The sequence below is a fragment of the Gadus macrocephalus genome, chromosome 4 (genome assembly GCF_031168955.1).
Source record: "Gadus macrocephalus chromosome 4, ASM3116895v1".
NCBI classification, from domain to species: Eukaryota; Metazoa; Chordata; class Actinopteri; order Gadiformes; family Gadidae; genus Gadus; species Gadus macrocephalus.
The window spans coordinates 29,069,697-29,092,196 of record NC_082385.1 but is presented as its reverse complement, the minus strand read 5'-3'; the positions used below and the strand labels follow the sequence as shown (position 1 = coordinate 29,092,196).

The window sequence follows — 22,500 nt, the reverse complement described above, 5'->3', positions numbered from 1 at the left end:
GACGGGGACAGAGACAGAGAGAGAGCGAGAGCGAGAGACAGAGAGAGAGAGAGAGAGAGAGAGACGGGGACAGAGAGAGAGAGAGAGAGAGAGAGAGAGAGAGAGAGAGAGACGGGGACAGAGAGAGAGAGAGAGACGGGGACAGAGAGAGAGAGAGAGAGAGAGAGAGAGAGACGGGGAGAGAGAGAGAGAGAGAGAGACGGGGACAGAGAGAGAGAGAGAGAGACGGGGACAGAGAGAGAGAGAGAGAGAGAGAGAGACGGGGACAGAGACAGAGAGAGAGCGAGAGCGAGAGACAGAGAGAGAGAGACAGACAGAGACAGAGACAGAGCGAGAGCGAGAGACAGAGAGAGCATGCAGTCTGTCTCGTTTTAGGACAGAGTGGGTTTCAGAGAACAGCCACTGAAGCAGGAGGAAGTGGAACATCCTTGGGACCATGTCATAACATGATAACCCACCATAACATGAAACCTGAATAAAAAACAACACACATGCGTGTCATTTGAGTTCATTCCATAAGTCCCTCATTTCTAAAATAACAGAACACTCAACAATCTATCAATGTTCTAGTGAACAGATGACTTGATGCCATATCATTGCTATGGTCGTAGTGAATAGATACAATGATGGTACATCACTTCTCCAGTGAAGAGGTAACATGATGGTGCATCACTACTCCAGTGAACAGATAACATGGTGGTATCACTATTCTCGTGAACAGATAACATGGTGGTACATCACTGCTCTGGTTATAATGAACAGATAACATGGTGATACATCACTGCTCTGGTTATAATGAACAGATAACATGGTGGTACATCACTGCTCTGGTTATAATGAACAGATAACATGGTGATATATCACTGCTCTGGTTATAGTGAACAGATACTAGGGCCCGACCGATTCATCGGCCTGCCGATTTAATCGGCCGATTATAGCCTTTTTTTTTTTTTATGTTATTGCGCTTAGTATCCTGCAGATTCCGCTCCTACTCGCCTGGCTAACTTACAACTTTAGCTGGAGTAAAAAAGAGGAGATTGAATTTTACCGTACAACACGAAAGCACACTCGCTCAGGCATCTGCGCGCTCACCTCACCAATGTACACAAGACGCGTTGTTTGAGCATGTTGTGCCTGTTTTTCTTTAGGTCCCAGGCCATGTTAATTTGTTATACTGTAGACTCTAACGGTGAGACCATACTGCTCAGCTCGCACGTGTTAGTCACTGCTCACGAGCGCAGCACATTGGGAGTTAGTTATTTATTTTACATTTTACATCACACTCATTTTTGACTGTAAATGTATTCTAAAACACTCAAAGGTTCTGCATTCAATTCAAATATTTGTCAAAAGTGTTTTAAGTATATTTAAGGTATCAAAAACTATGTTTTATATGCTTTTGTTTGTTTTGTTTTTAAACGGCCGATAAAATCGTAATCGTAATTTTTCTCTGAAAATAATCGGCATCGGCACTCAAAAATCAATATCGGTCGGGCCCTAACAGATACCATGGTGATATATCACTGCTCCGTTTATAGTGAACAGATAACATGGTGAAACATCACTGCTCTGGTTATAGTGAACAGAAAACATGGTGGTACATCACTGCTCTGGTTATAATGAACAGATAACATGGTGATACATCACTGCTCTGGTTATAGTGGACAGATAACATGGTGATACATCACTGCTCTGGTTATAGTGAACAGATAACATGGTGATACATCACTGCTCTGGTTATAGTGAACAGATAACATGGTGATACATCACTGCTCTGGTTATAGTGAACAGATAACATGGTGATACATCACTGCTCTGGTTATAGTGAACAGATAACATGGTGGTATCACTACTCTGGTGAACAGATAACATGGTGATACATCACTGCTCTGGTTATAGTGAACAGATAACATGGTGGTATCACTACCCTGGTGAACAGATACCATGGTGGTATATCACTGCTAGTGAACAGATAACATGGTGGTATCACTACTCTAGTGAACAGATAACATGGTGGTATATCACTGCTCTGGTTATAGTGGACAGATAACATGGTGATACATCACTGCTCTGGTTATAGTGAACAGATAACATGGTGGTACATCACTGCTCTGGTTATAGTGAACAGATAACATGGTGGTATCACTACTCTAGTGAACAGATAACATGGTGGTACATCACTGCTCTGGTTATAGTGAACAGATAACATGGTGGTATCACTACCCTGGTGAACAGATAACATGGTGGTATATCACTGCTAGTGAACAGATAACATGGTGGTATATCACTGCTGGTGAACAGGTAACTTGGTGACATCACTACTCTAGTGAACAGATAACATGGTGGTATATCACTGCTGGTGAACAGGTAACTTGGTGACATCACTACTCTAGTGAACAGATAACATGGTGGTATATCACTGCTCTGGTTATAGTGAACAGATAACATGGTGATACATCACTGCTCTGGTTATAGTGAACAGATAACATGGTGGTATCACTACCCTGGTGAACAGATACCATGGTGGTATATCACTACTCTAGTGAACAGATAACATGGTGGTATCACTACTCTAGTGAACAGATAACATGGTGGTATCACTACTCTAGTGAACAGATAACATGGTGGTATATCACTGCTCTGGTTATAGTGGACAGATAACATGGTGATACATCACTGCTCTGGTTATAATGAACAGATAACATGGTGATACATCACTGCTCTGGTTATAGTGGACAGATAACATGGTGGTATATCACTGCTGGTGAACAGGTAACTTGGTGACATCACTACTCTAGTGAACACCTCCCACTGCAGAGGAAGGCAGAGCTCTCTGCTGCCGCAGTGGAGCAGATGGAGCCAACGCACCGTCAGCAGCATGTTGCACGTGGACGTGAGTGTGTGCGTGTGTGTGTGTGTGTGTACGTGTGTGCATGTGGGGATTGTATCGGTTGGTGTTGATAACAAAATGGCAGGGGGGGAGATGGGGCTGGATCGAGGTGAATGGGTAAAGACTAGCGTCACAAGGCTACGATGGACCAGACTGGCTAGTCCGGGCTAAGACGTGAAATGCTAATAATGCTAACAAAGCTAATGCTAACGATGCAGCACAGCAGCATCGTAAGACTTGGGTTCTGCAGACCTTAGCTCCTGGCACAAACACTCATGGGTGGTGCTCAAATGCTAACGCTAATGTTAGCCTCACTAGTATATAATAATCATATTTATAAAGAATGTTAACTTTTTCATAATTAAACTTACAATTCTGTGACTCCCTTTTAGGAGTCATTGACGGGGCTAGGATTCTACCCGTTAATTCAAGGCGTGATTCTAACCATCACCCAATTGACTAGAACTTAACAACGCTGGAACCAGGTGTGCAGAACCCGGGACTGGATTGGTCGGATGGGTGGAGGGATGGAGGGACAGACTGGAGGATGGCGGGATGGGCGAATCAAAGGAGATAGCTGGAGGAAGTCCGTAAGCAAGATTAGGAATAGTTACCTGCGTCCACGTCAGCTAGTTTAGAGTTGCAGCCAAGGGAAGATAGAGAGACAGAGAGAGAGAGACAGAGAGAGAGAGACAGAGCAAATCAAAGATGCAGCCCCAGTTATACATGCAGTCAAAAACCAGCACACAGATCATAGAAAGAGCGAGAGGGAGGATGGCGCGTACGTTTGTGGCAGAGCCTGGAGATTTAAAAAAAGATGCAACAGAGGGAGAGATGGAAGAAGTTCAAAAGTTTATGGGAAACAAAGACACTGATGGGGGGGGGGGGGGGGGAGTGAGTGAGCGAGAGAGTAGAGACGTGAGCAAAGGTTTATGGGGGCGAACGATAAACAGAGGGGAAAAGAGGGAGGGTGAGAGAGAGGACGAAGAGAGAGAGAGAGAGAGAGAGAGAGAGAGAGAGAGAGAGAGAGAGAGAGAGAGAGAGAGAGAACGAGAGGGAAGAGAACGAGAGGGAAGAGAACGAGAGGGAAGAGAACGAGAGGGAAGAGAACGAGAGGGAAGAGAACGAGAGGGAAGAGAACGAGAGGGAAGAGAGAGAGAGAGAACGAGAGGGAAGAGAGAGAGAGAGAACGAGAGAGAGAGAGAGAGAGAGAGAGAGAGAGAGAGAGAGAGAGAGAGAGAGAGAGAGAGAATAAAAGGGAAAGCTTCTCAGAGAGGGCAATGATGCGGAAGAGAGGAGGAGTAGAGGAGAGCCAACAAGATTAACAATTGGAAGTACACAAAGTGTCGGAAAAGGAGAGCGACAGATAGACAGGCAGAACGAGAGACAGACAGAAGGAGAGACAGACAGACAGACAGAGAGAGAGAGAGACCAGGAATAGCCGGCCTGTGAACGGGGTTTCCCTGGTTTGGTTTATTTACTTTACGCGAGTGCCGTTATTTTCTGCAGACTCTTTAATGCTCCACTTCCTTCCTGTTGAGTCGGCCCCTTCTCCTTCGGGGGGGTTGAGGTGGGCCCCACCCACTGGGCCACACCACAAGTCGGCCCGACTCCCTGCCGCCCAGTCTCTGAGCGACGGTGGCACATAGGAGAGGGCCGGCTGGTCCCCATTCAGGCCATTCATAAATCCTCCGCCGGTGGGATTCAGCCCAGGGGCCCCACTGAAGGGGCCCCTGGGCTGAAGGGGCCTTCTTGGCTCCAGGCCTCAGAGTGCAGACTAAGAATAGCGCTGGCGACAGGCTTCGCGGTACTGCGGTTAACCCGCCCTCTCCAACAACCAACCAACCAATCGAGAGGCCGAGAAACACCCCCGTCCCAATCAACAGCCACGAGACTGGGGACCACGAGACTGGGGAGGCCACAGGACTGAGGGGCCACGTCTACCCCCTTAAGAGCCAGGGCCATGCTGGAGCATTATTCCACTGCAGCAGGAGACTACGCTGCTTACCCGAAGGGAGGTAGTAGAGAGCGATGCCCACTATTCCGATCGGCGATTTATTTTTTTGGGGGGGTGGGTTTGTTAAGGGACCGGCTCGGGGTGGGCCGGCTCGGGGTGGGCCGTGCGCTGAATCAAACACGGACATGCCGCTGTTGGCCAAGTATTTGAGGCTATAGAAGAGAGCCGCCAGCTGCTGAAGTTAGCGACGTTAGCCTCTTGGAACTCCCCCCCGATACTGAAGGCCCCACTTTAATTGGTATTCTCAAGACATTTCAGCGTAAACAGGCTTTTACGGGGGGGTTGGCGGAGTGTTTATAGTGCTTTTTTCGTCCCCGAGTATTATTTTGTATTCAGGCTTTGCTTTACAGCGTTAGCAAACCGTTTCATCGGTTGGCCTTGTTGGCTTCCAGAAGGTAGTCCTGGTGGTCGTAGCAGACATGAATTTAAGTCGGGGGGGGGGGGGGGCAAACAGACGAAACATGCTCTGGCAAACTGTCGGAAAAGAAAAAAAGAGCGCTGGCGGGAGCTACTTCTGCTTGTGTTACAGCGCAATGAGGGAACGTATTTTTGCAAACAAGGGGTCCGCGGGGAGCCCCTGTTTGACCGCCTGAACCCCTCTAAGGACGCACACTTTAGAGCATTAGTTCTCAAAGTGCGGCCCGCGGGCCATTGGCGGCCCGCAGAAACATTCCTGGCGGCCCGATATAACATAAAAATAAAAAAAAATAACATTTTTTTTTTTTTTTTATTATGTCAATATTAATTTAAACAAAAAAATATATATATAAAGAGAAAAGTCGACTCTCTCTAGCTTTCAATTAAATCCTGTTACATTTGTTAGTTTTAATCCGACTGTTCATTACTTTGAAAGGATGAACATCAGTTTCGTGATTTAGACCTCACTTGACCTCCCTCCCAGATGTCCACGGTGCAATGTTTTTTTCCCCCACTGGGATGCTGATGGCGATTCCCACATGATTTTTTTTCCTTTAGCAGCCCTCAGTCAGCTGTCAAAACTTTGAGAACCCCTGCTTTAGAGCTTATCTCTGAAAAGGCGATGTTTTACGGTTTTGTGCGCTTAGCGAAAGCGCCCCGGGTCAGGGGAAGGGTTAATGAGACCCGAGTTTAGGAGCACAAGATTACATTTCATTTTTTCACCAAACAAGTTTAGAAAGCCACGCTAGCGAAGAAGGCGTCCTGGTGCCGGAACATTTCCAGATGTTTGAAAGAAAGAGAGCTCTCAAAAACATCTGGACGTCTTAAAATCTGACAGGTTGTTTGATATACCGAAAGGGTAGATCTGGACCAAAGTCTTTCTGTAGTCTGACTCTTTCATAGTGACAATGCACCAAGGGTCCGTATCCCCTCCAACATCTGTTTAGTGATGATTTTGTGTGGATGCGAGTGTACACAAGGCCCCGGTGTTGTGTACTCTCTCTGTCTGAAGGATGCCGAAAAAAGATGCTCAACCTAAATATTTACCAATTTCATTTGGATGAAAACTGCTGAACACAATCAACAAGATGAGTTCCGTGACTTGCGATGAATGCGTTTTTGGGAGAGAGAGGGGGCGAATCCTGGTACGTTTGATTTTAATTGTTAAAACTTTTAGATTGTGTAGGAATAAAACGATGCCGGCAATTCTCTTTAAAAGGGTAGGTAAACCCAATTAATACTTTTTTAAGTGTAAACCCATTGTGTTTGATTCTCCAGAGGTGTCAGTAAACATCTAAATGATGAGCTTATCGTAGGCAATCCTCTGTAAATCATCTTTCCAGAGGAGGGAGATCGAAACCTCTGTCGGTTCTTCTGCTGAAATGCAGATTTATTTACACTTTCAGTACAACAGGCCATAAATAAAAAATGAACGCCCATTATAGCACTGAAACGACCAAGTTTAGCCTGCTCAGGTATAATATAGATTCTATTTCACACCCGTGATTACATAGTTACCCTTCACATAGCAATATGCATACATATTAGAGAGACTATTTCCTAGAATCACTCTCTAATATTAAAGGTGTTCTTGGAGAAGCGTTCTGCAGTGCTAAGTGCATGCTCTCGGGCCCTGTGCTTCACGAGACGATGGGGAGATAAATACATTATGGGATGCCAGTAGCTTCTGGGCCAGTGGGTCTGGGGCCGCTGAGGAGGTCGGGCTCTTCTGCATGCGTGGGAGTTGGCAGAGAGAGAGAACGAAAGAGAGAGAGACGGAGAGAGAAAGAGAGAAAGAGAGAAAGAGAGAGAGAGAGAGAGAGAGAGTTCCCTGAGCACTTTAATATTGGATGAGGAAATATGTTCGCGTTTCCCCGAGGCGTGCCAACGAACTGTCGCAAAGGAATGGCGGGATCCGTAATCTGTTCAAGGAGAGCAGGAGGGAGGGCGAGGATCCGACACTTTTTCCGTGACATGGATTCACCGAACGCGGGCGGTGAGGAAGGTTTCCGCATCTAAACACGGCATTAAGTGGGCACCCGGCAATGAGATCCCGGTAAGCCTTGGGTTGCATCTCCCCCTCTCTCTCTCTCCCCCTCTCCCCCTCTCCCTCTCTCCCTCTCTCTCTCTGATCCTTAACCTAGTTTAGACGCCGAAGATGGTGTCTCAGGAGGAACACCTGCGCAGTGCGGAGAAATAAGCGGGTTCGTTTTCAAACCTCCAGAATGTCTTTTTGATGCATATTTTGATGCTTTCTCACTCGCGACATTTCCACTTTCGACCCGGTCGTAAAAAAAAAAACACATGTTCAGTTAAATCTCTTCAATGGATCTTCAGTGAAACTGAAGATCCATTGAAGAGACTTGACTGAAGGAATTTGCTTTTCACCCCCGTTATCACTGCTCGCTAAACACTGATCACGGAGCACATCTGAAAACCCCAAGTGGGTCGATTGTTGTTCCTGAGCCTGGGAGGGAGAGTAGTGGGTTAACGCCTTGGGCTGAATGGCTAATGGGGGACAGGGAAGTGGGGTAAAGAGAGGGCCAGGCCAGGGCTGAATGGAGACGCTCAGCGCCGCCTTTAAGGACTTTAAGCGCTGCCGCGGTATTTGTCTGTAATCCACTTGTGTTTATGTTAATATGATTGGAGCTTTAGGGTCAGGCCCGAGATGAATTCCTGCACCCGTTTATTAATATTTTCGCTAGGTCCTCTGGTCAGAGGGAGAGGGGGAGGGAGAGAGGTTTGTGAAACAAGCAAAGAGATACAGGGGATGATTGAGAAGTTTAAATAGAACAGAGAAACAGCTGACTGACTGAAATCATTGAGAGGAAAGGGAGAGAGAGACGGATTGTCCAAAAATGATAGACAGTAAAAACATACAGCGAAAGGGAGAGAGATACAGACAGACATGCAAGGTACACATAAAGGAAGAACCAGGATACAGACAAGAGGTAAGGGACAGACGGACACCTCAAAGAAGAGACGCGCAGACAGACAGACAGCTGGGCTTACCCTCTGGAGACTCCTCCTGCACGTACGTTCCCGTCAGATATCTGTGCACCAATGCCGACTTGCCACTGGCCAGGTTACCCACGATTCCCTGGGGCAGCAGAATAGACACAAACAGGTTTTTAAACAGGACAAGACCCTCGGGTGGAATATGAATAATAAATACTTCAATAATCACGTTGTGTTTGATGCATCTGTGCTATGTGCTCGAGACAGTCGCTTCTGCTTCCGTCTACGTGTGTGAGAGCCTTTGTGTGTGTGTGCGCGTCCGTGCGTGCGTGTGCGTGCGTGCGTGTGCAGTCATGTGTCTCTGTGTGTGCTTGTGGTCACATGTCTGTGTGTGTACGCGCTGGTGGTTGGCGTGCAGGTGTACGTTGATGAGCACTCACCACTTTGAGTTCTGGGACGGTCCGACTCAGGGTCCACTCCTGGCTGTTCACAAAGGCGTCTGCAACACAACAACACCTGGTCAGGGGACTGTACAGTGACGCACAACAACACACACATACATCAAGCCACATATACAACCCACGCATACATCAACACACACACATACATCAACACAATCATACTTCAACACACATTCAGACATCCGCACAGTACAAACACACACACACACACACACACACACACACACACACACTACAGTAAACCGCCATGGCAGCTAGAGAGCAAATCTGTTCCTTGACAGTAGACTCTTGACAAACCGACGATGGAGAGGGGAGAGAGAGACAGCGAGAGAGAGGGAGCGCTCATTAGACTTGACGTTTGATTGACAGCAGACTTAATGTAAACGGAGACTCACACACACACACACACTCGGGTACAATGATGCGCACCCTCCCCTTAAAGGACTCCACCCATAACCATTGTGTGTGTATGCGTACTCTGTGTACATTTTTTGTGTCAGTGACTGTGTACAGTGTGTGCGTGTGTGCAGTGTGTTTTTTTTGTACAGTGTGTTTCTGATAGTGTGTGTTTCTGTTACAGTGTGTGTGTAAAACAGCATGGGTGTAGATGTGTATATAGCGTGTGTCTATACGTGTACAGCGAGTTTGTGTGTGTGTGTGTGTGTGCGTGTGTGTCTGTGTGTGACCGTTAGTGTGTGTATGATTTTACAGTGTGCATCTTCCATTGCCCGAAGACAGCGGGTTCACTGGGTCATGCTAACGATGTAGGGCAGACGACCACATCCAGCCGCAACACGGCTGTCCCCAGTCTGGAACGAACAGCCTCCCTTCACAGCCAGGCCAGGCTAGAAGGGGACCCCCTCTTCCAGAGCACTGACTCAATGTTCTGGACGCTTACCTAAACTCTTATTCCTCACACGCAACTAACGGAGATGTTATGTGGAACCATTTGACGCCAACTGCGAGTATAATGTCGACCTGGCGTTAAAGGCGATCAACGTCACAACCCAAACACACGGGGAGTCCGGATCGCAGTTCGTATTTGTAGGACGGGCCAAACAAGAGGTGGAATCTTTTATGTTATAACAGGGCGAAACACACAGAGCGTGTGTAAGTTGTCTGGGTACTTTCACCCACATTGTGTACTTTGTGTACATTGCGAAGTCTTTCGTACGCAATAATCCCAAAAAACATGATGTCACGTCCGTCCTGCCACCGATGCGGTTTTCGGGGAATCAGCCCTCGGTTCTGAAAACACAACGGTTTCTTAATTATTTGGCCTCGTGCCAAAGGATCAATTGAGCAGTGTGTCACGTATTACGTGTCAAAGTGCCTCTTTTTTTCGCCGCTAAAGAAAACTTTAGCAGGTGGAAATTCAGTTAGCTAGTAAAGTGTTAAGAGCTGTTGATCTGTGCTGACCTGTAAAGTATTAAAGACCCCCGCCAGCTGGAGCCACGATGCTGCTTCATAATGAAGCCAGCAGCATCTGCTGTGCCAATGCCCCCCGTCGTGTGTGTGTGTGTGTGTGTGTGTGTGCGCATCTGCTTATGTGCTTGTGTGCGTGTGTGAGTGCATGCAGGCTTTCCGTGTGTATGTTTGAGTGTGTTAGTGCGTGCAGGATTTCTGTGTGTGAGTGTGTGCGTGCGTGCGTTTGTGCACGTGTGTTTCTGTTTGTGTGTGTGCGTTTGCGGGCCTCAGTGTGTGTGTGTTACTGTGTGTGTGTTCCGCTTCATTCTACCCAAGGACGTACTTAACGCGGACACACAACCGGTCCTAACCTTTTCTTCTTCTACGCCTTTGAGCAGGGGCAAAACGGTAGCACACACAGACACAAACACACACACACACACTTTTTCTTGCCAAGTCCAGACACACAAGAGGCCCTGTTCTATCTTACCATCAAAAGTCATGTCACATACACACACACACACACCTCAGAGTGCTTGGTGACCCGGGGCTGGTTAAGTAGGCCAGAGAGGACCCTGACGGCCGGCGATAGAGAGAGAGAGAGCCGCCTGCTCCATTTAGAACCCCCTGTTAGCCTTTACTAATTCATCAGCAGCAGTCTGTGTCAGGCCGACCGACACTGACCCCATAGAGAGAGAGAGAGCCGGAGAGAGGGGGAGAGAGAGAGAGCGACAGAATCCATGGAGACCAGTGTGTCTTAAGTAGACTGGTCCGCTCCGTCTCACTAGATGTTGCTTGGAGAGCAGACTAACTAGTGGCCACTGATAACTAGCCAGGCGTAATATCAGAGTGTGCGTGTGTGTGCGCGCGTGCGGGCGTGTGTGAAATCCCCAGTGTATTCTTGTGGTCTGACATCACAAAGGGGGTTATTGTTGGGGGTTGGTGGGGGGGGGGGGGGGGCTGGGGGTAATCTTACAAATGGCCGCTTGTATTCTCCCCCCCCAATCCAATCCTGCCTGGGCAGGATGTTGATTCAGCTGCTTCCTGTTTTCAGTGGGCCCTCCAGTTCCACCATGACAGCTAGCATGCCTAGCCCGCTGTGCCCGCTGTCTAGCTAACTGCTAACTGCATGGAAAATGCTATTTGAGAAAGTACCAGTGAATCAAAATTGGGGGGGGGGGGGGGGGGGTAAATCCTGGACGGGGTCGACAGCGTATACCTGGTCCATAACCCAGCGTAGCGTTCCTCGCTGGATACCCTTCAAAGATCAAAGGGACCTAAAGCTAACTAGCCAGCAGACAAGTCGCTACAAAGCTAAACTAGCCGACCAGTGAGTTGCTACAAGCTATACTAGCCGTCGGGCGTTGCTACAAGCTAAACTAGCCGTCGGGCATTGCTACAAAGCTAAACTAGCCGGGGGCGCGTTGCTACTTAGCTAGACTAGCTGTCGGGTGTTTCTACAAATCTAAACAAACCAGCTTGCACGTTGCTACAAAGCTAAATAAGGCAGCTGGGGAATTATTAAAAGCTTAACCAGTAGCCATCAGACCTTGATACAAAGCTAAACTAGCCATCGAGTGTGGCTACAAAGCTAAACTAGCCGTTGCGTGTTGCGTCAAAAGCTAAACTAGTCATCGGCCGAATGGCTCCAAAGCTAAGCAGTAGTCAGCAGGTTAGGGAGCGAGGGGCCTATGCTATGTTTTATCTCGGATGAGAACGTGTTGCCAGCACACCTGAACATCATTAATCCATCAGAACACACACACGCACGCACCCACAGACACACACAGTTGTCAACGTCCTTCAGTTGAGGGGCACCATTTCCAATAGGACACACTCCCGTATGAACACACACACACACACACACACACACACATACATACACACACACACACACACACAAAGACAAAGACAAACATACACACACATGTCCTGTATAGGAAAGGGAAGCAGCCAGTCAGCAGTGTAAAGTTGTGACTCATTGAAAAGCTGCCATCCAAGCACACACACGATGTACACACACACACACACTGTTCACTGTGATGGACATGTTTGTGCGATCTGGTCCCTTGCTCAGAGCAGATAAGATGGATCACTGAGAGTCTGCTTCATGTTAAACCAGGGAGAGTGACAGAGAGAGAGAGAGGGAGGGAGAGAGTGAGAGAGACAGCGAGGGAGTGACAGAGAGATAGCCTTCTCTTTCAAACTGCCTAGCCGTCATGAAAGTAATAAAACACATACCATGATTGGATGATGTGATCTCCAAATTGTTCGCACATATTCACATAGTATTCAGTCCTAAACACCCTCTGAATAACGTCACATATGGTGACACACACACGCAGAGAACAGTGTTTCTTTCCTTCAATGTCAGTGCGGGAAACGATACAATACAGGATAGCCATTCTCAAACTTTAATAAAATGAAGCAGGTGGTTCGGTAGAGATCAGTTCACTTTTACGTGATAAGACAGAGGAACAGAAACAGTAACGAGTGTGTGTACAGAACAATGCGGAGCAAGCAATTAATCACGCTGTTGAAACCAGATGAGACCAATCAGAGTTCTAATACTCCTCCATGTCAACACTGTGCGTGTGCGAGTGCGTGTGTGCGTCTGTCTTTGCCTGTGTGTGTGTCCCGTGCAATAACTTGAAGCAAAGAACGCAAAAGCGAGAGATTAAACTGAGCAATGTTCTGCAACGAGCTGTGCAGCTCCTGACTGATGTTACACCGTGGTTCAAATCACTGACTCTAACGATGTTTGATGCTCGTTACAGGATGGAACATGAGGATGATACGATATGAAGATGACGTCACAAAAGCGCTCGCTCACTTTCTCTCTCCGTCTCACACACACACACACACACACACACACACACACACACACACACACACACACACACACACACACACACACACACACACACACACACACACACACACACACACACACACACACACACACACACACACACACACGTACGTCAGCTGGCCTTGTCAGCCAAAGTGCTGCAGGGTTTTTCGGTATTAAAAATGAGGAACAGGGATGGTAGTTAATCTGCTGTTCACATGGGACCGGCCATTATGGAGGAAAGCACACTTTAATAGGATTCAGTTGGAGCACATTTTTAGCTCTCTTTTTTTTGTTTTTAACCAATAGCAGGAACTAACGCTGACAGAGGTTGGAAGAAGGAACAGACAGACAAACGGACGGAGGTGGCAAGTGTACTGCTACAAAGAGAAATGGGTAATACTGAAAAGTGATACATGGCCAAGAAAGGGATTAAGGGATAGAAATGTACGTGTATGAACGTGAGCTTGAGAGAGGAAGAGATACGGGACACGGCGGCGCTCTAAGTGGAAGAGAAGGAGAGAGTATTATCAGTATCGCAGAGAGAGCTGGCAGCAGGCCAGGACACCCTCAAACAAAACAGTGAGCACATACCCCACATACACCAGACACCCACCCCCCCCCCCCCCCCACCCCAGAGGACTTCCACTGTGGTTTGTTGTGATACGCTCCGAGGTCGCTGGAGCGGGACAAGGAGGGCTTCCGCCCCTGGGGCGCGTCCCAACACCTCGTCCTCATAAATAAAGCCACAAACATCTGAGGTTCGAGAAGTCCTACAGCTAGGGGCTAAGAATATAATTACATTTATATTGGGACATTTGGTGTAATTGGTCTTTTTTTTTTTTACTTTTTCTTTTATCCACCCTGTATAATGTGTTTACGTATCCGCTACAGTGGCGGCCCTTAGGTTTTGTTTTGTTAAAGAATTATATGATTATCTTTCTTTATTGGGTACCGGGCTAAGAACATGAAAAGTAAGTGCCAGACTTGCTTCGGGCAGTTGATTCTGCTCTGCGGGGTCCTCGCTAATTGCTATGCTACAATAAGGATAGACGACAACGAGGCAAGGATACCTAGTGAGTGAAATAGGGATGGTTTATGCATTTGATTTCCTCACAAAGGAAAGCAGGACGTTGTTCGGGGATGACCCATCTTAACAAAACTAAATATCCTGACACATAAACAACCAGTAACCGTTTCGGTGAAAGAACACATTATTCATTGTCTTAAGAAGATACCGGAATAAAAAGTGCAAGTAGAGATAGAGTTAGAGAGAAAGATTCAGAGGTAATGTTTAAATCCAATTCCAAGAACATGTATCTTACTGAATTAAATTTTCAAACGGTAGGACTTGCAAAGGCTGGGGGTTGGCAGAGCAGACTCGGCTGAAGTCCCACCGTCAGTTTGGCAAGGTCTGGGAGACTGCTGGCTGGCTGGCTGGCTGGCTGGCTGGCTGGCTGGTGACTGGAAGCTCGTTCCAAGCAGTGCTGCCAATGCATTTATTCGCCCTTGTCCCTGCCCTAGCGGCCTGGCTGGATGTACCACAACAAACAACACTTTGGCTCGGTGGGAACCAGCCGCGACCTGCTGGACCCACTGGGTCGGGTTCTCTGTGTGGCCGTGAACCAGTCGTAATAACCAGTAGTAACCAGTAGGGGTTTCAACTGCCAGCTGGCAGGTTCTGTGTCCGACACTGATTCTTTAGCAAGACGTCGTAACCTGCGTCTTCGCCTTATGGATGCGTGTGTATTCAGTGTCACTTTGGATAGAGGAGTCTCCCCAAAGACCAGGCGGACCATAAACGGTGGTACGAGGTTATCATTTTGTCGGCTGTTAACGTTAAATCAGCCGGTGTGCAGTAGTCACCAGAGATTATCTCAGCCTAGTAGGGCAGATCATCGAATGTAAATCCCACGCACGTAGTTTGATTGTGTGAGGCCTACATTCACACACACACCCCCTCCCCCCCGCCGGCCTGCCACATCTGTCTTGTGGTCGTGTGGCGAGGCGCGTCAGATGCTACCGAGCAAGCATAGCCTCTTGTAATATCTCGTGCGTATGTGTGTGTACGTGTGTTTGTACGTGTGTACGTGTGTTTGTACGTGTGTACGTGTGTTTGTACGTGTGTTTGTACGTGTGTGTAGTATTGTGTACCTGTGTTTGTACGCGTGTGTACGTGTGTTTGTACGTGTGTTTGTACGTGTGTGTACGTGTGTGCAGTATGAGCTGTACCTGAAAACCAGTTTATGGCTAAGCCTAGAACAGGGCAACCCCAGGCTGTGGACTGACGATACGCAAGCGGTTTAATCAAATAGATGAAAAAGGACTGTCAACCTGTCAGAAACTCAGCCATGTGGCAGTGGTCCTGCTTTGGGAGTTTAAACAGGCCATGACATGGACCCGTGTCTGTGTGGGTGCCAGAGGTACACAGGTGTTTTTTGCAGGTTTTTTGGCAACGAAAAGGACGATATAATTGGATAACAACTGCCAATGGTCGGGGCTTGTCAGTGAAAGGACGCGGTGTGTTTAAAGCCGACGCCCACGACATGGGACACAACCTTTAAGTCAACAGATTAAGAACACAAGACAATAAAGACATTGGCATCACTCCATTCCACAATTCATTTAATTTAATGACTACAGAATATGAATATGGTTCTCTACAACCATTGAGCCTATAATTCCCTAAGGGACTATTGTCAGTTCAGCTCCCTTCAGGAGTGACATGCTATGGAAATGACTGAGACGCTTCGCATGAAGGAATAACAACAACATGGCAGTTGACCTTCAGATAATCTAGGAATAAAATAACAAGATCCCTCCTTTCCGGACTTTGACGGCTTGAGATGCAACTGCTGGAATCCCACTCCGCAAGGTTTGGTCTCAGATACGTGACGATGAAAAGCAAGAACAGGGTTTGATCCAGAAGGAGGATCAAAACAGTCATGGCCATCTCTACATGCTTTGGGTGCACATCACATGCTTTGCTTAAGGATTGTCATAACAGCGTTGGACACTGTGGTGGCTGCTCACACGATGTGATTCAGGTAAAACATACAGAGCTGGGGTTGGTCACATGATGTGATTGAGGTTAAAACATACAGAGCTGGGGTTGGTCACATGATGTGATTGAGGTACAACATGAAGAGCTGGGGTTGGTCACATGATGTGATTCAGGTACAACATGAGGAGCTGGGGTTGGTCCCACGATGTGATTCAGGTACAACATGAGGAGCTGGGGTTGGTCCCACGATGTGATTCAGGTACAACATGAGGAGCTGGGGTTGGTCACATGATGTTTTTCAGGTACAACATGAGGAGCTGGGGTTGGTCCCACGATGTGATTCAGGTACAACATGAGGAGCTGGGGTTGGTCCCACGATGTGATTCAGGTACAACATGAGGAGCTGGGGTTGGTCCCACGATGTTTTTCAGGTACAACATGAGGAGCTGGGGTTGGTCCCACGATGTGATTCAGGTACAACATGAGGAGCTGGGGTTGGTCCCACGATGTGATTCAGGTACAACATGAGGGGATGGGCGGGAGCGACGTTCCAACCACCCCCCCACCGCCACGGTGTGTACATCAGCAGTCGGTCCGTCGCGACACCTGCCATGCCGCAACAGCCAACTATTGTCTCAGGATTCTCACACGGCAGCATTCCCACGCACAGTGGGCAACACGCTAGCTGACAACACGCTAGCTGACAACACGCTAGCTAACAACACGCTAGCTGACAACACGCTAGCTGACAACACGCTAGCTGACAACACGCTAGCTGACAACACGCTAGCTGACCACACGCTAGCTGACAACAGAAGGGCGTACCGACATGTGGCGTTCTGGTGTGCCTCCTGAGAAATGCATGGAGGAGTACACGGCGGGGACGGCATGTCACCAAGTATATCTTAGGTAAGGGCCAGCCCAAGGCCCGCTGGAATCTGTAATTAGTTTGGCTTTTTTCAAGCCGAAACGTTGGTGCTGACTTTGTTGAAGCAAATTAATTGCACCATTGGGCAGTGTTCGCTACGGTGCGTTCAACTATAGTCAATATGCATCATGTCTTGGGTTATGTTTGGCTTTCAAAGAACAACGAGGCAGGTGCAGACCCCAAACCACAACAAAAAACACACAAATGATGGAATAGCACCAAAGAAAAACAATATTGTAGCTCGGTACACAATCGCTGTGTTTACAGAATAGGTCAGATCACTAGCAAGGGCCTTAAGTGATTGGATAAGCCCCAGGTCTGATCACGAGTGAGGGGATAAGAGACAGTGTGGATATTGTGCAAGATCCTAAAAGGCACTGCACCTGGCATCACTCTTGCTGACCATTACGATAGTATTAAAGGATCACAAAACATCAGATGACCTCAATAAAAACATCCTTGCATCATCTTGGAAGATCTACTCTCTGTAAGCCAGCCATTGATGTGGGATCAAGGCAGGTTTTGTACAGCGATGGTGGAGGCGAGAATGGTTCGTCACCATCCCACCACCAGCCCTGCCTCTTTCACCCTGCATTGGCACCATATGGTGCCAGCACGATGAATATGGATAGAGATGTATGAAGCACATACACACACACACACACACACACACACACACACACACAGTAGGACCCAAGCCTGCGGTAATGTGTCTGGCAGGCGTCGATACATCGTTAGTTTGTCACATGCACGGCACACACACACACACACCCACCAGGACTAGTGCTCTAATGACTCCATTGTCTAAGAAAACACCCATTAGGCGCGCTTTACTGCGCGCACACACACACACACACACACACACACTCACACACAGACACACATCATGGGTGTCGCTTTAGGGGAGGGTGTGTGTGTGTGTGTGTGTCAGTAGGGGGTTGATAACTCCCCTGTCTGTGCCTACTCCGCCTCATCTGTCACGGCTGACACCACATTATCACAACCTCCAACCTCCCCGCCACTATGTCTCCCGACTGTCCATCTTCCTGCACCGCTCTGTCGTTTTCCGGCTCTTGATCGGCGGGGAAAGATGATGGGTTTCTCTTTCGGTGTGTTTGCCGCCATTTTATTCGTCGTCTTTGCGCTTGTGGTTGATACAAGCCAAAGTGCGGCTGTATTTTTTTGGTGTGATGCGTGGCAGCGACTTTTGTTTTATTGCCTGTTTTTGTGCATCTTTAGCTTGAGGCAGCTGTCACTAACACTCAAGAGACGTACAGCAGCAAATTGCAAAAGAGAACAACATTTTCAAACCAAACAACCCCCCACAAAACACCCTGCACACCCTATATCTCCTTCCCTCCATACCTCCCTACGCATCACCGACATTTAGAAGTGTTGCATTTCACACGTCTGGGATTGACAGGCAAGATGGACTGCCCGATCGGAGAAGGGATGGCCCTGATTGGTCGGTCTAAATGATCTCATACAGAGGCAGACAACTAGAAACAGATAATCGCTCAGAGCATTTCACTGACGGCTGGCCATGCCATTTCTAACAAAGGACACTCACACAAACGGCGTTTCTGCCTATCCGTCTGTATTATCCGAGGTGAACCCTGACACGTTGCTAATGTGAGGACCTGGGCGTGCACCGCTGCTCCTGAACAGCCTGTCTCCAAGAGTGCGTGTGAGATAAGCACGCCAACTTAAACCTGTCAGACCAGGTGAATTTGCGATAAACACACACTCGAGCAGCTTGGTTCTACAGAGCCACAAACGCTCATCAACACACACACGCACACACACACACACACACACACACAACTGGATCACACCTCGAATGCTGCACACACCAAAAAACCAACTGGATAGTGACTGGCTCCGTCGGAAATGATGTCTGCCACCTTTGCCCAACTGAACCCCTTTCAGTGTGTGTGTGTGTGTGTGTGTGTGTGTGTGTGTGTGTGTGTGTGTGTGTGTGTGTTTAATAAAGCAGGGTTCTGGGGTTGTTGCCCAGGGCTCCAGTCTGTGCCATTGTATCTTTCACAAAGACATAAAGACGGGGCGAAATGTCACACCAATAGATGGTGGATAGAGACGGGGACAGGAGAGATAGATATAGAAACAGAGAGATAGACGGGGGGGGGGAAAGAGAGAGAGAGAGAGAGAAAGAGAAAGAGAAAGAGAAAGAGAGAGAGAGAGAGAGAGAGAGAGAGAGAGAGAGAGATGGGGACAAGAGAGACCAGAGAGACGGGCACGAGAGAGAGAGAAAAAGCGAAAGAGCGAGACAGAAAGACACAGACAGAGAAGACGGAAAGAAAGGGGAGTGACATAAGGAAAGGATTTGAAGGAGTGGAAGGAGACATGATGGGAACAGCTTGCGGTGGTCCTTTCAGGGGGCAAACCTGTCACCAGAACAGCATCGGGCGGTCTGCACATGACTGTACTAGCGCAGAGAAGAGGGTGTGTGCTGGTGTATGGAAAAACGCTGGATAAGATAATCGCATCTTCCATTCAAACAGTGCCAACAGTGATGTCATCGGGTATTGATAAAAGCATATCAGATAATACATCTATTCAGCTGCAATGAATGTTCGTCCTATAAACATATTTTGTCCTGAAGGTTACATCCAAACCATTGAAAACAGCACATTCTGTGTGTTGTGGTTGACTCCGGCATGTCATCATATTGTGGCTGCTACTGCTGCTGTTGTGCTTCATGAACCAGGTATAAACTCAATTCGAAAACTAAAGTTTCCATAACTTTCCTTTTGGTGCAGAACACATCAACAACCAGACGGGATGCGTGATACCGTGCTGTCTTCTAATGCAATGTAGGGGAAAGTCTTTCAACAGCTCTGTGATCAGATCTTAGAACAATACTGAAGGAGAGAAGTGAAGGGAAGGAGCGGGAAAATGGGTTGAGATTTGCATAAACGCTTTCATGTGCACAAGGAGACTCGCACAAACACGAGTAAGAAACATGAAATGTATGCAGAGAAAAATGTGCACTTTTTCATTGCAAACTCAATTGTGCACATATTAAAAACATAATAATATATGTATGGCATGCCTTGGCACGCACACACACACACACTGGCACACACACACTGGCACACACACACACACACACACACACAAGGCAGAACCACTAACACAGAACCAACAGTCATCAATCACAGGTGTGGAGATCCGTCTCTTTGGGGGGGTTGTGGGTGTGAGTGTGTGAGTGTGTGTGTGTGTATGTTGGGGATGTGTGCGCATTGGGGGTTGTGTGTCAGCGAGTGTGTATGTATGCATGTTAAGCAGGATGTGTTTATTTGGGCAACGGACAGAAGCTGTGTGCACGTCTGTTTGCCGTTTAGACACTCATTTGCATTTTTGTGTGCAGACTTGTGTGTGTCTGTATGTGTGTGTGTGTGCCAATAGGGGGACACCTGGTCAATGTGATTGGAATAACGGCCCCTAGGGGTGACCAGGATGTCATAACAGGAACAGGAAGGGGTTCGACCAACCGCTGCTGAGCTCAGACAAAGAGGCTGTGTTTGATTGGCTGAGGGGCAGATGAGACTTTCACAGTGGGGCTGATTGAGGGGGAGATAAGACTGTGTGTGTGTGTGTGTGTGTGTGTGTGTGTGTGTGTGTGTGTGTGTGTGTGTGTGTGTGTGTGTGTGTGTGTGTGTGTGTGTGTGTGTGTGTGTGTGTGTGTGTGTGTGTGTAAGAGAGAGATGGAGGGCGAGAGAGTCAGACAGACAACTCTGCTGGTATTTCATATTTTGCCTGAATAGACCTCCCAGTCAGACACAATAAGCCCAGTGTATAATTTGCTCATTGTCATTCTGTGTAACAGCCAGTGACACCATAAATGTGTACGTGATGCCGTCGTCACTTCAGCTAATGTGCCATAACGTGTGCGATGTGAAAATAATCAATTATCCTTTTGTATAATTCATCCACATTGAACTAGAAAAAGCCTGGTTGGCTTTCAAAAGCAAATATCTGTTTATTATATCGTCATCATCATTGTAAGAGATCTGTTTGGATGCTCGTTAGAAAAAATATCACACTTCCAATGGGATTCATGATGCCTATATTTTCGTTGGAGAATCTGCAAGATGGAAATACCCGTTCCAGGCCCTCATGAATGCTACGGCTATTAGAGACTCCAAGTGCTACTGTCCTGTAACAGAAGCTTCTTCAATCCACCATAGGAGCCTGTACAAAGCCACACTGTTATTAAATGTGACCATTGTTCGCAACGCATAGATAACCAGAACGCCTACATCTTGGTAATGACCTCAATGTCAGTCATGTACTGAATGGAAACTAGCATGGAGAGAAAAAACAAGCATTCAAATGTTGATGTTTTGATTGCCCCGTGTCACAGCCAGGGTGGAACTTCCTGACGCGCCGACGACATCACTTCCTGTGTGATGCGCCCGAGACTTTCCACCAGCGGTTGCGTCCACCCAAACCCATCGGTGGGATCAGGGATGTATGGGAACTCTTTTTTAAATTGGCGGGGCTCTTTTTATTTTCGTTCCAGTGAAGATTTCGAGGAGCAGGTAGACAGGAAACGAGTCAAGGGTAGACAGCCTTCAGCACAGGATGCCCAGGAAGTGCTTTAAGTTTCGGCGGGACATAAACACTATTTAACGATGTGCGTAAATATCAAGTTTCCATTCACTTCACGGGGTCGTTGGGTTCGTTTGGGCTGACCTTTGACACCGGGTAGGCTGCGTGCAGGAGGTCCGTGCTCAAACAGTTGAGTGTTGAGCTATTGATGTTGGGTTTCGCCTCGTGTGTGAACTCTAGTCTGCGAGTATGTGTTGCAAATTGGTAAAATAACAAGTCAAAGATTGAAAGGTTCGGCTGTTAGTAGCAAAGCCCTCTCAAACTAAAGTAAGTTGTGTCTGATAAGCAAAGTGGCCTTAAAATGAGATTCCACTGTTACATGGTTCTACCCTAGATCCCTGCATGCCTGTGTTTCCTATTATAGAAGGTGTGCAAATTAACCGTAATATTGTATCGCAATTTTTGCAAAATTGCACTATTTAACGAATCACATTTCGAATCATATCGGCACTCTAAAATCCTTAGATTGTATCATCGGGCTCCCGACGAAAAGTAGCTATCTATGTATATACATACATTTACACGCATAACATATGTTACTTGTAACATACAGGGTATACATCAACGGTAACGACCCTGAGATTTACAAGTCCACAGAGCCGTGACCCAAACACGGCCTCTTATACTGGGGTCGCGGATGAAGCCGTAGCTAGCTGTCCAGGACGGCCGCGCGGATACTTTAACGACAGCTGAATGGCATAGCGGTGGGCTGTTTGCAGCTAAGCATGTAGCCTTTTCAACCACCGTGACCATCTCCATGGCATAGCGCCGGCGGCGCCAAATCGGGCTAATCCTGGTGGGACTGTAAGCCGCGGGCCTGAAAGCCGCGTCCCTCGCGGCTAACGCTAGCTCCTGGTTTGCGCGCCGCACGCACGCAGCGCAGGAGATGGGAGGTTAAGGGCTCCCCGGGGACCAGGCAGGTCCGCCCAGCT

The 22,500-nt window shown here is 47.7% G+C and overlaps 2 protein-coding genes and 1 long non-coding RNA gene across 3 annotated transcripts in view; 1 reads left to right on the top strand and 2 right to left on the bottom strand.

Moving 5' to 3' along the window:
• LOC132455171 (CLIP-associating protein 1-B-like) overlaps positions 1-22,500 on the top strand; it is a 175,487-nt gene that overhangs the window by 49,913 nt on the left and 103,074 nt on the right.
• LOC132455200 (uncharacterized) overlaps positions 1-22,500 on the bottom strand; it is a 39,740-nt gene that overhangs the window by 6,683 nt on the left and 10,557 nt on the right. Inside the window, 3 exon segments of the mRNA XM_060049007.1 lie at positions 3,505-3,519; positions 8,337-8,424; positions 8,723-8,781. Coding sequence (XP_059904990.1) covers positions 3,505-3,519; positions 8,337-8,424; positions 8,723-8,781 — 162 coding nt within the window.
• Positions 12,984-22,494, bottom strand: LOC132455330 (uncharacterized). Its single transcript, XR_009525195.1, has 2 exons — positions 16,791-22,494; positions 12,984-16,686 (listed from the first exon to the last, which is right to left on the bottom strand). It is a non-coding gene; the product is annotated as an uncharacterized LOC132455330 (long non-coding RNA).